The following is a 15,313-nucleotide window of genomic DNA, read 5'->3' as shown; positions in this document are numbered from 1 at the left end:
AGGAATCCGATTTCTAGGTTTTAGCATGTTTGATGTGATAAGACATGAAGGGGTGAAGTTCCCACCAGGCAGAGAGCATCCCTGCAATAACCAATGCAGTTTGGTTAAGGAATGCCCCAGAAAACTCACTTCACCCCTAAGGGTAGCCACACACATAATGACTAAATATGATCACTTTGCTCATTCACTGCATCAAAACTGAACAAAAAATGCAAACCAAAGACGACCTGTTTTTGACCTGTAGCAGAATTTTGATGGTCTCTCTCCTGGTCCATCAAACCAATCTGTCTGCAACGGTGGATGTTCGTCTGGGTTCCCACCTGGAGTGGCTATTCCCTTTCCCCTTGCTATTTGGACTTTGCATCCATTGATTGCCAGCTTGGAGGTCACCCTGTCATCTTTACCTTTTTCCATCCCTTTTTGTGGTTTATACCCAAGCAGACACCAGCCTATTATGGACACTACAGCTTCTACTCTGTCTACAGCAGAACCCGGCTTCAGTAGGACCCTCATGGCATTGACAGACAACCCACTGAGATCGGGTCCACAGACTCATCAGTTTCAACCCATGGATGATAAGAATATCCCACTTATTGGCCTTTTCAGGAAACTTGAAAACCTAATGGCCAAGGAGATCAGATGCTATTGGGACATCAGCCTTTTGTCTGAACATACCTCATCAGCACGCATTCCGCGAGGTCTACGTATCAAACTTCCTACCTTGGATCCAGTCAACGATGCATTCAAAAAGGAATGGACTGACACTCTTAGTTTGAGTTCTCTCAAGCTTATGGATATCCGGTCGGCCGTATAGACGACTGAACATGTCCGGAAACTGGTCCGCGGACCAGTTTCAGCAGACATGTTCGCTCGTGTGTACGAGGCCTTGGATGGACTCGCCTTACTTTTCACTTTATTTATTTTACGCGGTGTACATATTTATTTTCACATTTATGTTATATATCGCACTAATATTTGAATCACTTATGATACACATACACAACCTTTGTCCATTTCCAGCTGTACAACTTTTCCTTATTTCACTGTACAGCACGCCTTGCACATTTACGAGAGATTTCATAATTTTCTCTTTATTAACTTCCTCGTGCTGCAACACACATCACACATTTATTCACTGGCACATGGGGCCCACACACATTCACACATGTAATAACAGGTGCTTTTGTCTTTTTGTTTTGTTGTTTTTACATCTGTGTAACATTTACCATCTAAGTTGTTTTTGTAGAGATATTCTCTATATAATTATTGTATGTACATAAAGGTATACACGTGTAGATCACCAGGCATATATTTTTTCTATTTCATTAGAGGTTTTTTTCACATGACACTCCCATTCACTGATTGGTTTGTCAACTAATTAGACACCATCTGTTTCTTGGGTCTTCAGTCATATGGTCTTATTAAGGTTGTATGTATATGTATATGTGTGTGTAAGTGTATGTATATGTATGTTGTGTGTGTGTGTGTGTGTGTGTATGTATATGTATATGTATATGTATATATATATGTGTGTATATATATATATATATATATATATATATATATATATATATATATATTTATTTGTATCTTTTAGCTATGACTAAGCACTAGTGTTAGTGCGAAACGCGTCAGGGGTTGGGTTTTATTTTACATTGCTGTGACTTGTAGTGCTGTCCTTTTTTCAATAAAGGCTACAATTTGTTCAGAGTGCGGCTTTCCAGAGACCATTTTTGTTCCTGCTTTGCTAAGTGCATTGCCTGCACCTGAGTTGTCTGCAATGGAGGATATTCATCTGGGTTCCCACCTGGAGCGGCTATTCCCTTTCCCCAAACCAATCTGTGTGCATGTGCTGCAGAACTGATCAGAATACAGATATAGGGCACTTTCACACGTCCTGTCAGTTTCTTTTGTCCGCTCCGTCGGCTCAGCGGGGATCCCCGCTGAGCTGTCGGCGGATAGGGCGGTCCCCGCACACAGTGCAGGGACTGCCCTGTCTCAGCTCCGCTCTGCCCTATGGGGAACCGGATGCAGACGGACCGTCTGTCCGTCTGCATCAGTTCCGTTCTGCCGGACGGAAGAAAAATAGGGTTTTCTTCCGTCCGAAAACCGGATCCCGACGGACGCGGACGTTAGCGGATGCTCCATCCACTAACGGACGCGTTCCCATAGGGATTCATTACAAGTCCGTTAACGGACTTGTAATGAACGGACAGGCGGAACGGACATGTGAAAGGGGCCATATTTATTAAGTCTTTGGTCATTTACATTTCTGAGTTATCAGCTGATTGCAGCAAGTACAACACCAAACATGTCGCTAACTATTTGAACTAATGATGAATTGCTTGTACCGAGATCAATCGCAAATCACTGTGTATTGCCACCATTGGAGAGCTCTCTGGAAAACACCTTGCAGTACATCCAAATTTAAAACTACTGCCAAAACAAGTAGTAGTTTTATGCAATAGATTATATTATATATGAAAAGGGGTCTGACCATGAGCAAGGAAACGTGTAATGAAAAAAAACCTAGGCTGCTGCCATGGCTGATAACCTAAAAATGCCTAATGGCTTGGCAGCTGTAGCTTCACTGATTTGTGTCACTGACCTGGAACAATCAGGAAAGCCAGAACTCCTTATCTGCATGCTTGTTCTGGCTCTGTGACGCAAGCTATTGAACTATTGAAGCATAAGATTCTAAAGAGAGAAACTGTGGAGAGGTATGATAGCCTGGCAACTAACATTTTAAGAAGGAAAGGTCATCAGTATCGGCCTCTGTTTCCTCCATTATGGGTTTCCTTTAAGGCCAATCAGTTCAAAGTGTGTGTTATAAAACTGGCACAGATTACATTCCGAGAAATAAAGGTAACGGTGGAGCAGCATATCCACCCCACGAAGGGTCTTTTCGCTGCAAGCTACAACTTACTGGTACACAAGTTTCCTGTAAAATGGCAATATTCACTTACAATTTTTATAGCAGCTCCAAAATGTTATCATCTTAACCTTGCATTATGAGTCAGAATTATTGTACATGACATTTTTAGCAGTACAATGGAAAAGCATCCCGCAAGTCAGTGCTTTTACCATGTAATAACTAAATTATTCATTGTTAACAGTAAACTCTAACGAAGAAACAGAACTATGTACATGTAATGGCTAATTCCCTACACTTTTTCCCAGACTGGCCATGAACCGTCTGTATGGAATGGAAGCGGGGCCGAGTCACACAGTCGGCGGCTATGGCCGCCGCTGTATCGCGGGAGCGCGCTCGCAAAAGCTTTCCACCATGCGAGGGAGCTCGCATGAGCATGGAAAGCTTTTGCGAGGAGGAGCAGTGACAGCCGCCGAGGGACCCCAGAAGACACGGATCCGGGTCACTCTGTGCAAAACGAACTGCACAGCGGAGGTAAGTATAACATGTCCTTTAGTGTCCCTTTAAGGATTGCTAAGGCTGGAGAGGGTGAGGTAATGACCCTATTAATCTCTAAAATCGTGCAAAATACTTTGTTCCACAAACCATTTAAGTGTTTGCACAACCAGAAGATATGCTTGAGCTGACCCACTATGCCACATACCCTCCAGTATAATAGCGATTGTAAAGCAGGAACAAAAATTGTTTCTGGACAGCCGCACTCTGAACAAGTTGTAGCCTTTATTAAAAAAAAAGAAAAAAAAGACAGCACTACAAGTCACAGCAACACAAAATAAAGCTATGACTAAGCACTAGTTTCAGTGCAAAACGTGTCAGTCAGGTTTTATTTTATGTTGCTGTGACTTGTAGTGCTGTCCTTGTTAAAAAAAAAAAAAAAAGGAAAATAAGACAGCACTACAAGTCACAGCAACATAAAATAAAACCTGACCTCTGACGCGTTTTGCACTGAAACTAGTGCTTAGTCATAGCTTTATTTTGTGTTGCTGTGACTTGTAGTGCTGTCCTTCTTCTTTTTTTTTTTTTTTTTTTTATATATAAAGGCTACAACTTGTTCAGAGTGCGGCTGTCCAGAAACAATTTTTGTTCCTGCTTTGCTAAGTGCATTGCCTACACCTGAGTTGTTTGCAACGGAGGATATTCATCTGGGTTCCCACCTGGAGCGGCTATTCCCTTTTCCCATAATAGAGATTGTGTTGGTATGTATTTAGAGAGTCTGTAAGTCAGGGGTGGCAAAACTTTTTTTCAAAGAGGGCCAGATTTGATGAAGTGAACATTTTGCTGACATTCTTTGAACCATTAAAATTTGGTCTCGGTGTGTTTGCCCGAGCACGAATACACTGCCCAACAAGAATTCTCTTGCCTTTGTGGCTGTGTGTGGTGAAGAGATGAGCTCAGGCATATTATTTGGATATATCGTATTTATTGGCGTATAACATGCACCTTAATGTTAGGAAAGAAGTTTCAGGAAAAATATGTTGATAAAGAACTTTGAAGCAAAATAAGGGTCATTGCCCATCAATGCAGCCTTGCCATTGCCATGAATCCAGCCTTGCCATGAATGCAGCCTTGCCATTTCCATGAATCCAGCCTTGCCATTGCCATGAATGCGTTTCATTTGTAGCCTTTTAAACTTCTTGCCCATAGGTATATACTTTGCAGTGAGTTCACAAATTGTCTTTTTGAAGAATTCTCATTTCTGTTCTGTGTTTATTAATGCCAATATTCCCTCCCAGTCTAAGTCTTGGAGAGCAACCCCTAATCCTTTGCTGCAAAATTTGGTCTTAACCAGTTCCCTACCGAGCCATAGTAATATGACGTCGGCAGGAACTGTCTCTCCCTCAAAGTGGACATCATATGATGTCCTTTGCATCGCAGCCGCTAGGGGGCGTGCGCGGCATCGTTTGCAAACCCGGCGCCCGCCATGTCCCCCGGGCACCCGCGATTGCCGGCAATCATGGCAGGAGTGTGGGTCTGTGTGTGTGTGTAAACACACAGATTCACCTCCTGTCAGAGGTGAGGAGACTGATCTGTGTTCCTCTGTACTGGGAACACACATCGATCTCCTTACCTTGTGAGTCCCCTCCCCCTACAGTTAGAATCACTCCCAAGGAACATATTAACCCCTTCTGCGCCCTAGTGTTGACCCCTTCCCTGCCAGTCACATTTACACAGTAATCAGTGCAGTTTTATAGCACTAATCGCTGTATAAATGTGGTCCCAAAAACGTGTCAAAAGTGTCTGATACGTCCGCCGTAATGTCACGGTCACAATAAAAATTGCAGATTGCCGCCATTACTAGTAAAAAAAAAAATGAATAAAAATGCCATAACTCTATCCCCTATTTTGTAGACGCTATAACTGTTGCGCAAACCAATCAATAAATGCCTATTGCGATTTATTTTTTATTTTTTTTATACCAAAAATATATTGACGAATATGTATCGGTCTAAACTGAAGAAAAAATTGTTTAAGAAAAAAATAATTGCTATTTATTAAATCAAAAAGTAAAAAATATGTTTTTTTCAAAATGTTGCTCTCTTGTTTATAGCGCAAAAAATAAAAACTGCAGAGATGATCAAATAGCACCAAACAAAATCTCTATTTGTGGGGGGGGGGGGAGAAACATAAAGATTTCATTTGGGGTACAGTGTTGCATGACCGCGCAATTGGCATTCAAAGTGCAGCAGCGCTGAAAACTAAATATTATAATAATTGAGACAATAGAAAAAGAAAAAAATTAAAACTCACGCTTGGTGTGTGGGACTGCAGCACTCACAAGTGTTGTAAATACACGACATAAAAAATGTAAAAACAAAGATGAATGCGCGTGTCCCATTTTTAAATTCCATTGAAAACTAAAACAAAACCAAAGAACATAAATATGATTAAGAGGAGCAAAGCATAAATACACACGTGCCAAAAAATCCAAAAACACACTAATATATATATATGACTCGAGATGCTTTAAGTGACTTTCAAACAAATAGAAGTGCTTCCATTTTCACTCCTCCATGCCCAGCCTCTTACCAGAGAAAAGATCAGAGGGCTTTAAAAAATACGGAGGGTCCTGGTAATCAGATCCAGTATGATAAGAGTATGTGTCTCCTTGGCCCACAATCAAATCCACAGATAATGGCCAAATGAAACAAAGGAGAAGTGCGGTACAGCTTTTAAAACATGACTTTATTTAAGAAGCATTGCATTCACATGTTCAGAAGGAGCAAAGAAACGGTAAAGACTTTACACATCGCCACCTTAAGACTGGCCTGCAAGCAAGATGTCACTAAGCAACTCCACCCAAGGTGTTTCCCCCAAACAGGCATCCTCAGGAAAGGAGACGCAATTGAGATAAACAAGTCAGTGTGTTTATCCATATTAAGCTGGCTCTTCGCTTGTAGAATTCTGTTAATTTTTTGTTTTTGTAATGTTTATTCAATTTTCCAATCAGAGTTTTCAAATGGCTGATTTCTTGATGGTAGTGGCAAGAAAATTCGAAGGAGCAGTATATGTGATTTTTTGTTTGGGAAATAAAAAAAATTCTAAACTAAAATATTAGGAGCAAACAAAATTTACAAGTACCTTTTGAATTTTAGTTTAAGTCTCTTATCTTACTGATGAGATTTTTCGTACAAACATTCGTATGAAGTTCTACCAGTGTACTGTGCCAGCTTTAGTCAAAAGGTCCTGCTTTATTAAAAATTTAAGGTGTCTCTCACCTTGATAAATAGAGGCCTACACGCTCCAGAAATGTCAGTGTATTCTCTGTAATGGGAAAACTTTTAATCTGGATTTGAGTGCTGGCCTTTTCTGCATTGTAAAGTTTTCATGTTTTCCATTAAAGCGACATTTACAAAAAGTGTCCTAACTACCTGCTCTGTGAAGTGGTTTTGGCACAGAGCAGCCCCAGTCCTCTTTTTTCAGGTCCCCCGCCGGCTCTCATGGCTTTTCCTCTTCAGCCAGTGCCCCAATAGCAAGCCACGTTCTGAGGGCACTGATGCGTGCTCGCTCCTGAGTCCCACTCTGTGTCCATAAGACACACAGAGCTGAGGTTCGGCCCTGCCCTCTGCCCTCTCATCTTTGGCTCACAGGCTGTGATTGACAGTAGCCGGACCCAATGGCTACCCGCTGCTGTCTCAGCCAATGGGTAATGGGAGACCCAGGAGAAGCTCTTCTCTCGTGCACATTGCTGGATCGAGAGTGAGCTCAGGTGAGTATTAGGAAGGGCTATTAGAAAGCATGAAGGTAAAAAATCTTGAGCCTTTAAAACAGTGGTCTCAAAGTACCGGCCCGCGGGCCATTTGTGGCCCGCGGACCAGTTATAAATGGCCCCCAGGCAGGGTGGAAGTGAGGGGGGAAAAAAAAAAAAAAAAAAAATTTTTTTTTTTTTATTTTTTTTTTTTAGCTGGAGCCATCTGGTGGTGAGCCGTTGGTATTACAAGTTATTACCACCAGATGTGAGCTGGCGCCATCTGGTGGTGGCCGTTGGTATTACAAGTTAAGCATTACAAGTTAAACAGCAATTCTAATGTCATTTTACACTATTTTCACTGTCATCTTCTTCCCTCTAATTAGAACCCCCAAACATTATATATATTTTTTATCCTAACACCCTAGAGAATAAAATGGCGATGGTTGCAATACTTTCTGTTACGCCGTATTTGCGCAGCGGTCTTACAAGCGCACTTTTTTGGGAAAAAATTACACTTTTTTTAATTAAAAAATAAGACAACAGTTAAGTTATCCCCATTTTTTTTAATATTATGAAAGATAATGTTACGCCGAGTAAATTCATACCCAACATGTCACGCTTCAAAATTGTGTCCGCTTGTGGAATGCCGACAAACTTTTTTACCCTTTAAAATCTTCATAGGCGACGTTTAAAAAAATCTACAGGTTGCATGTTTTAAGTTACAGAGGAGCTAGAATTATTGCTCTCACTCTACCAATCGCGGCGATACCTCACATGTGTGGTTTGAACACCGTTTACATATGCGGGCGCTGCTCACGTATGTGTTCGCTTCTGCACGCAAGATCGTCGGGACGGGGTGCGTTTTCTGGCTCCCAACTTTTTTAGCTGGCTCCTAGATTCCAAGCAAATTTGTCAAACCCTGACTTACACCAGTGCTGGTGGTAATAATGCGCTCGTTGACACCAGTGCTGGGGGTTAATAATGTGTTCGCTGACACCAGTACTGTTGTTTTTGAAGTTTGAAAGTTTGCATGCGGCCCCCCATGGCATATGAAAACTTGTCTTGTGGCCCTCAGGTAATTTGAGTTTGAGACCCCTGCTTTAAAACCTCTTTAAGCCTTGCACTTGGCCTTATATAATACCCATAAGTCTGTACGGTATGGTATGCTTTTATCTCTGGTTACTTGAACAGACTTGGAATTAGAGGTTGATTGTTTGAAAAGAAGAGCATGTCCTAATGTATAATGGTGATGGTTTGCCTTGCTTAGCTGTCTTTTTTTTTTCTGATTGCAGGTTTTTCTGCCCTCCCCCATGTGTTTATCTCATGGGTAGTGGATGGAAGAAAAAGAAAGAACAGATGGAAAGGGATGGCTGTTCAGAACAGGAGTCTCAGCCCTGTGCCTTCATTGGTATTGGGAACAGTGAGCAAGAAATGCAGCAGCTTAACCTGGAAGGAAAGGTAAGTGATTAATGCAGTGCCTACAGTCATCAACAGCACTTTAAACAGAAATGAACTGTGTGAATGTAAAGGAAGGAGTGCCAGAAGTTTCATTCATGCTGATCAATCCATAACTGATAATTGGGAATTATAATATGCCATATGGCATGAATTGCTGTAGGACATTCTTGGTTAGTGCCTTGAAAAAATCAATTCAGACTGCAGCATATGTCCTTATCAACATTGCAGATCTTGTAGTTCACTTCACCATTGTTTTCACAGGATGACCCCTTCCCACTTAGCAGTTTTAAGCCTGGACCACACAGACCGAATATTGTCCGGTTCAACAGAAATTGTGTGTATGGCATAAGCCGGCCTAACGTCCAGCTTCTGTCAAACCAGAATGTTGGAAAAACAGTTGCCGATTGCCATCCAATCGGCACTCCACTGGTCAGGCGCCCAATGTGTTCAGGGCAGGGGATTGGCTCTTCTGTCAGCCTAGCGGAGGGATTGCTGTACTAACATTGCATAGTTGGCACAGCTAACAAAAAAATGGCTCAGCCGCAGGGTTGAACTAGTCCTTTAGATTTGTAAGTGGGACAATATACTTAGTTCATCAGAGCCCACTTAAAACAGCATGCGGACAAATCGGACACTTTTTTGGGATCGGGGGCGTGGCCGCGCTCATTGTGTCCCCTGCCGTGCAGCCACCTGCTATGGCTCTTAAAGGAGCCGCCTTGAATATACGTTGATTTGTGCAGGAGAGCCTTCTGCTGCCATGTTTATACAGGAGTGGATAAAGGGTAGCTCCACTTTTAAGAAAAAAAAAAAATTACTCTCTGGGTGTACTCTGTACATTAGAAGGATTTTAACAAACTTTGTTGCAGATTCCTGTATGGGAGTGATTTTATAATTATCAATCAGCTGCTACACCTGCATGGCTCTGAGGAAAGTTGCAAGGTCTGCATCCCTTTAGACGTGTCACCAAAAATTATATTTTTATTGCAGGGATTCTCAAAATCTGACTTGTATCTTACAGTAGACTTCTGGGAAAATCAGTAAACCAATCACACAAGCAGGAAATTACATTTGTGTCTTATTGCATTTTAAAGAAAATTAGGTCATTTTTAATAGCATTCAAATACAATATGGCTTTTGTAGCAATCGTATTATATATGTATTATTTTATATATATATATATATATATATATATATATATATATATATATATATATATATATATATATATATATATATATATATATATATATATATATATATATATATATATATATATTAATTTATCTCATTTTCATAATTTGATTTTCCCCACAAAAGTGGAGTTAATTCACTTTTAAATGGGGGGGGGGGGGGAATGTCTGAAGGCGTTCAGTTTGAGCACTTTCCTTAGAAAAATGTTTGTCCCAAGGGTTGCATGTGAAGAAGTAGCTGTTTATTGAAGCTGTACTTTCTGTATCCACAGAACTATTGCACTGCCAAAACCTTGTACATATCTGACTCAGACAAGAGAAAGCACTTCATGTTATCAGTGAAAATGTTTTATGGGAATAGTGATGACATTGGCGTATTCCTAAGCAAACGGATCAAGGTCATCTCCAAGCCATCGAAAAAGAAGCAGTCACTGAAAAATGCAGACCGTAAGTATATGTTCACATTTCCTTCTCGGATTTATCAAGTATGTAAGTCAGGCAAGCAGCAGGGTGTGAACTCAATCAAATTTGTTATCTTCTGTATTTCTGCAGTCTATTGCTGAGATTATATATATATAATCTCAGCAATAGACACACAGCTATGGCTGAAATTGTTGGCACCCCAGATTTTTTTTTTCAGAAAATCAAGTATTTCTCACAGAAAAGTATTGCAGTAACACATGTTTTGCTATACACCATGTTTATTCCCTTTGTGTGTATTGGAACAAAACAAAAAAAGGGAGGGAAAAAAGCAAATTGGACATAATGTCACACAAAACTCCAAAAATGGGCTGGTCAAAATTCTTGGCACCCTTAACTTAATATTTGGTTGCATACCCTTTGGGAAAAAATAACTGAAATCAGTGGCTTCCTATAACCATCAATAAGCTTCTTACACCTCTCACCTGGAATTTTTGACCACTCTTCCTTTGCAAACTGCTCCAGGTCTCTCTTATTGGAAAGACGCCTTTTCCCAACAGCAATTTTAAGATCTCTCCACAGGTGTTCAATGGGATTTAGATCTGGACTCATTGCTGGCCACTTTAGAACTCTCCAGCGCTTTGTTGTCATCCATTTCTGGGTGCTTTTTGACGTATGTTTGCGGTCATTGTCCTGCTGGAAGACCCAAGATTTCGGACGCAAACCCAGCTTTTCTGACACTGGGCTCTACATCCTCAGATTTTATGATGCCTTGCACACATTCAAGGCACCCAGTGCCAGAGGCAGAAAAGCATAATTGAACCTCCACCATATTTCACTGTAGGTACTGTGTTCTTTTTTTTGTAGGCCTCATCCCGTTTTCAGTAGACAGTAGAATGATGTGCTTTACCAAAAATCTCGATCTTGGTGTCATCTGTCCACAAGATGTTTTCCCAGAAGGATTTTGTCTTACTCAAGTACATTTTGGCAAACTGTAGTCATGCTTTTTTATGTCTGTCAGCAGTGGGGTCCTCCTGGGTCTCCTGCCATAGTGTTTCATTTCATTTCATTTAAATATCGACGGATAGTTGGCGCTGACACTGATGCTCCCTGAGCCTGCAGGACAGCTCGAATTTCTTTGGAACTTGTTTGGGGCTGCTTATCCACCATCCGGACTATCCTGCGTTGCAACCTTTCTCAATCTTTCTCTTCCGCCCAGAGAGATTAGCTACAGTGCCATGGGTTGCAAACTTCTTGATAATGTTGCGCACTGTGGACAAAGTCAAATCTAGATCTCTGGAGATGGACTTGTAACCTTGAGAATGTTCGTTTTCCACAATTTTGGTTCTCAAGTCCTCAGACAGTTCTCTTCTCCTCTTTCTTTTGTCCATGCTTAGTGTGGCACACAGACACACAATGCAAAGACTAAGTGAACTTCTCTTTTTTTATCTGTTTTCAGGTGTGATTTTTATATTGCCCACACATGTTGCTTGCCCCAGGTGAGTTTAAAGGAGCATCACATGCTTGAAACTAGGGTTGTCCCGATACCAGTATTGGTACAGACAGCTTTCGTTTGAATAGCTGTTTTCCCCTGCCGCGCATAGACACTCCCCCTTGAACGGATCTGTCCAATCGCGAGCAAGGGGGAGTGTCTATGCGCGGCGGGGAAAACAGCTGTTCAAACCAACGCTGACTGTAATGTTCCCCGCGCCGCGGTGATTAACGCGGCGGCGGCATCACAGTAGGTACGGGGGACATGGCTGGTTATACGGGGGACATGGCTGGTTATACGGGGGACATGGCTGGTTATACGGGGGACATGGCTGGTTATACGGGGGACATGGCTGGTTATACGGGGGACATGGCTGGTTATACGGGGGACATGGCTGGTTATACGGGGGACATGGCTGGTTATACGGGGGACATGGCTGGTTATACGGGGGACATGGCTGGTTATACGGGGGACATGGCTGGTTATACGGGGGACATGGCTGGTTATACGGGGGACATGGCTGGTTATACGGGGGACATGGCTGGATATACGGGGGACATGGCTGCATATGTTTGGGGACACATTTAGAAAAAAAGTATCGGTACTTGTACTCAGTCCTAAAAAAGTGGTATCGGGACAACCCTACTTGAAACAATCTTATTTTTCTCAATTCGTCTTCCAGGATGGCACAATGAGAGATGACTGGCTCCACCTGACAGGAAACACAATCAAAAAAGAGGTTAAAAACCCCGCCCCTCCCCGTGCTCCTCAGTTTTTGATTGTTTCCCCACAGAGAAACCGTTTATTTTTTCTTTGACCTAAGGCCTGGCGGTCTCCCCCTGGGAGCTGGGCCACATGCCTGGGAAGCCTCTGGGCCCAGTAGGACTACGCTCCTTTCTGGGGGGTGTCCCTATCCACCTAGGGGGGCATCAGAAGAACCCCCCTGGGTACTGGAGGACCCTAGATTAAAATCATACCCTAGAACTCCAGGGGCCAAATTTTCCTCTCTCCCTTCCCTCCCCCCTACCTGTGGAGGTCTGGGGATAAGCGCTCCTCCGGTGCTCCCCGCCACCTTCCCGGCGCATTCGCGCCTCCTCTCAGGAGAGTTCCTCTTCTTCCTGACTTGGTAGAGTTTGCCAGGAATCTCTGGGATCCCTGTTATCACAGGACTCAGAGGACCCCGATCAGGGCCCTGCTGATGAGGGTCTGGTGGATAGTCAGGCAGAGGAGGAGGAGGATGAAGATTCCAGAGCAGGAAAGCACATCTTTTCAGCTGACGACATGGAGGCTCTCCTCAGCGCAGTTTATGCCTCTGAGGAGATTCAGCAGCCGGCTGAAGAGGTATCCGCACAGGATAGAATGTACCAGGGCTTAGTGAGACTTCAACCCAGAGCCATTCCGGTACACCAGTCTCAAGGATATTATTCTTAGGGAATGGACGGAACCCGAGAGGAGGCTTCTAAGGTATAAGACCTGGAAGCGTTGGTGTCCCTTTGAGGAGGATGAGGACAAATTCTTTAAGGTGCCTAGATTGGACGCCTCCCTGGCGCAGGTGTCCAAGCAGTCTGACCTCTCTTTTGAGGATACGGGTAACCTAAAGGATTTAATGGATGGGCGTGCCGAGACTACCTTGCATAGGGCTTGGGAGGCCAATGCGGCAGCAATGAGCCCCGCATTGGCCTCAGCATGCATTGCTAGGAATGCAGACGCTTGGATTTCCAGGTTGATGGACCATGTTTCCCGTATTCCTAAGTCCAAAGAAATACTAGACTCACTACAAGTCATTGGTAGTGCAGTGGCCTTCCTAGCCGACGCTGCGGTGGAGACCGTGCGAACCACCGCAAAGACGGGAGCTCTCGTGAACTCTGCCAGAAGAGCAGTGTGGGTCAAGACGTGGGATGGTGATAATGTATCCAAGTCTCGCCTTTGTGGTCTACCATTTGAGGGCTCCCTCCTTTTCGGCACGGGTCTCGATCAGGCTCTGACTAGGTCTACTGAAAAGGGTAAGAAGTTTCCCACCAAACCTAAACGGGATTAAAGGAAATTTTTTCGAGGCCCCCAGGGTAGAAACCGCTTTTCAGAGAAAAGGCCGGCCGGTAACAAACGTTGGGGAGTTGGAAGGGACAAACAACAAGGTAATATCCCCTTTTCCAACCAAAAGTCCAACGATAACGACTCCAAATGACAGGAGAGTTGGAAGACTTTCCCATTTTCTCTCCAGGTGGGAAAGTATAAATCAGAGCCCCCATATCCTCCGGATCATGAGGGAGGGCTACAAGCTAGAGCTTGTAGCTTTCCTCCCCCCAAAGTTCCTTCTGACACATTTGCCCAGAGACCCCCTCAAAGCGGCAGGTCTTCTATGGAACGTCACAGAGCTTGCACAGCAGGGTGTCATAGTTCCGGTACCTGCGGACCAACAGGGTCTGGGATTTTACTCCCATATCTTTGTGGTTCCAAAGCCGTCAGGGAAATTCCGGCTTATAATCAACCTGAAGCCCCTGAATTATTTTCTCCGCTACAAGAAGTTTCGTATGGAGAGTGTATACACCCTTAGGAAGCTCCTTCTGAGGGAGGTGTTCATGATAACGATCGACTTGACGCTTATCTACACGTCCCGATCTTCCCAGGGCACCAGAAATTTCTCAGGTTTGCGATTGCCTCTGCCCAAGGGATTCAACATTGGCAGTTTGCTGCCCTCCCCTTTGGACTGGCTTCCAGCCCAAGGGTTTTCACAAAGGTTCCGGCGGAGGTGATCGCCTTCCTGCACCTGCAGGGGATAGCGTTAGTCCCATATCTCGACGATCTGCTACTTTACAACCAGAATCGAGATCTTCTCCTTGCACACCTGGCCTGGGTCATGAGTACCTTGGAATCCCTGGGGTGGATTATCAACAGGGAAAAGTCCTCACTAGTACCGGAACAAAGAAAGGTTTACCTAGGGTTCCTGGTAGATTCACTAGAGAGGAAACTTATTTTACCCTTGGACAAGGTCCAGGGTCTCATGACAGCGGTCAGATCTGCGTTGGAGAAAGAGGAGTCCTCTTTCAGGGACATCATGAGGCTACTGGGTCTAATGACCTCTTGTATACCAGCAGTTCCGTGGGCTCAGCTCCACTCCAGGCCCCTCCAACACTTCCTCCTTGCCTCTTGGAACGGAAAGGGAGAGACATTCGACGACACGGTCGACATCCCAGATACAGTAAGAGACTGAGATGCTGGCTTCTTCCTCAGAACTTGCAGATGGGTCTTTTGTGGAGTCAAACCGACCCCATCAGGATTACCACAGATGCAAGTGCCTGGGGGTGGGGGGCTCACTTAAACTAGCTTCGAGCCCAGGGTTCCTGGAACCAACGTCAGAGGGGCGCTTCTTCAAACTTCCGCAAATTGTCGGCGGTCGGAGAAGCCCTAAGGGCGTTCGAGGAGAGAATTCAGGGCCAGGAGGTCCAGATTCTGTCAGACAACGCAACCACGGTGGCTTTCCTGAATCATCAGGGAGGCACCAGACTCTTCTGGCGTTGTCTCTAGAGATCTTGGGCTGGGCAGAACTTTGGATTTCCTCTTTCGGCAGCCCACATAAAGGGAACCCTCAACTTAGAAGCGGACTACTTGAGTCGCCAACCAATTCTCCAAGG

The 15,313-nt window shown here is 43.8% G+C and overlaps 1 protein-coding gene across 4 annotated transcripts in view; it reads left to right on the top strand.

Moving 5' to 3' along the window:
• The window catches only part of RBPJ (recombination signal binding protein for immunoglobulin kappa J region), a 154,271-nt gene that overhangs the window by 121,646 nt on the left and 17,312 nt on the right, over positions 1-15,313 (top strand). For all 4 annotated transcript variants that reach the window (XM_040335159.1, XM_040335160.1, XM_040335161.1 and 1 more), the window contains 2 exons: positions 8,414-8,579; positions 10,042-10,216. In XM_040335159.1, coding sequence (XP_040191093.1) covers positions 8,414-8,579; positions 10,042-10,216 — 341 coding nt within the window. The remainder of the gene's footprint in view (positions 1-8,413; positions 8,580-10,041; positions 10,217-15,313) is intronic.

The sequence above is a fragment of the Rana temporaria genome, chromosome 1 (assembly GCF_905171775.1).
Source record: "Rana temporaria chromosome 1, aRanTem1.1, whole genome shotgun sequence".
Classification (NCBI taxonomy): domain Eukaryota; kingdom Metazoa; phylum Chordata; class Amphibia; order Anura; family Ranidae; genus Rana; species Rana temporaria.
Note: the sequence above shows the minus strand (reverse complement) of the source record. Positions and strands in the feature narration are given on the sequence as shown.